This window comes from Octopus bimaculoides, chromosome 26, assembly GCF_001194135.2.
Source record: "Octopus bimaculoides isolate UCB-OBI-ISO-001 chromosome 26, ASM119413v2, whole genome shotgun sequence".
Lineage (NCBI taxonomy): Eukaryota > Metazoa > Mollusca > Cephalopoda > Octopoda > Octopodidae > Octopus > Octopus bimaculoides.
The window spans coordinates 15890437-15892082 of NC_069006.1; the positions used below are offsets into that span (position 1 = coordinate 15890437).

A 1646-nucleotide genomic window follows, 5' to 3' on the forward strand; every position below is an offset into this window, starting at 1 on the left:
TACTCCAGATTGATAGCGATATTTTTGATACACACAGAACAAAAAGTAATAATTTGTAGTTTTGAAATCAGTAGTTCTTTGACTGCTATTTCTGAATTCTCAGTATGTTGGAGAAGCAGGTTACTGTCAATCCCTATATATTTATGATTATATATATATTTATATATATATACATATATATATATATTTATATATATATATATACATATATACATATATATATATATTTATATACACACACACATATATACACACATATATACACAAACACACGCATGCACGCATGCATACACATACACATACAGACACTTTTACAATATTTATGCAATATAGCCAAGAAGGAAAAAAAAAAAAAACAAAGAACACAGAATGATTTGGTCAAAGTACAGACTTGCTCCCTCAATCCCTCACTCCCCTGAGGAGTTGGCAATGGTATAGTCCTGACTCCTTGGCCGCTTACTGGGTGGTGGCTGGTAGCAATAGTTGCTGTTGTTGCTGACGATGCTGCTGCTGTTACTGTTATTGCTGTTGTTACTGTTTAAGGTAGCTCCAAGTCGGAAAGGCACCGGCGGCATACTCATGCCACCCCAGCCCTTCAGTGATGCAAAATCTCCCACACTGGAGCCGCCATAGTCCGGCAAGGGGCCGCTGCCACTGCCAATGCCGCTGTTGTTGGTGGTGCTGCTGCTGCTGCTGCTGCCTCCCCCTGTTCCTCCTCCACTGCCGCTGACGAATGAAGACGACAACGACGACGACAACATACTCCCATTAAAGAGGCTAGCCCCGCCAGGACCACCTCCTGCGCTGAAACTGCTGAGGAGGAAACTACCTCGACCTTGGCCACGACCTTGGAAACGGCTGCCTTGTAAACCTCTCGTTCCCCCTGCAAATATATAAATAAAATACTAAATATAATACTAAAATAATTATTCGAAAGTCATAGCAAGCTTATTACATACAAAGCAGACATATGTTAGTCATAAAACTTGAGCTGGTATCAAATTGATCAACACTAAAAAATTAAAAAATTCTACTTTCAAAGTGATACAGAAATGTTCTGAAACAGCTATCACATAATATCTCATTGATAAAAGACATTTCATATACATAGACACATACACTGAAACAGCTGTAACTACAGAATAACAGAAATTAAAGATAACACCATATATTCCAGTTTTAGATTCAATATATACATACTTCAACTTGTATAAAAAATTTTCTCTTTAAAGATAAAACACCTGCTTCATACTACTGATAGCCAGAATACGCAGATGTGCTTTACGAGGATTCGCCATGATAGATCGTTAGCCACTAAACCTTTTTCTATTTTCTTTCCCTGTTTATTTATTGGGATTTATATCATAGATTCCAAGCATGGCTTCAAAGTTTAAAACAATAATGACGATAATAATAATAATAATAGTAATAATAATAGAATAGACAATGCATCAGAAAGTTAATAATAATAATCTTTAATTTAGGCACAAGACCAGTAATTTTTGAGGGAAGGGGTTAGTTAATACTATGAGCCCCAGTAGTAGACCAATACCCTATTTTATCAATTGTGGAAGTCTTGGCAGGATTTGAACTCAGAATGTAAAGAGCTACAATAAATGCTGCAAGGCATTTTTTCCAATATTTTT

The 1646-nt window shown here is 36.5% G+C and overlaps 1 protein-coding gene across 1 annotated transcript in view; it reads right to left on the minus strand.

Moving 5' to 3' along the window:
- LOC106881685 (keratin, type II cytoskeletal 1-like) overlaps window positions 1-1646 on the minus strand; it is a 149191-nt gene that overhangs the window by 2503 nt on the left and 145042 nt on the right. Inside the window, exon 3 of the mRNA XM_052976920.1 lies at window positions 536-883. Coding sequence (XP_052832880.1) covers window positions 536-883 — 348 coding nt within the window. The remainder of the gene's footprint in view (window positions 1-535; window positions 884-1646) is intronic.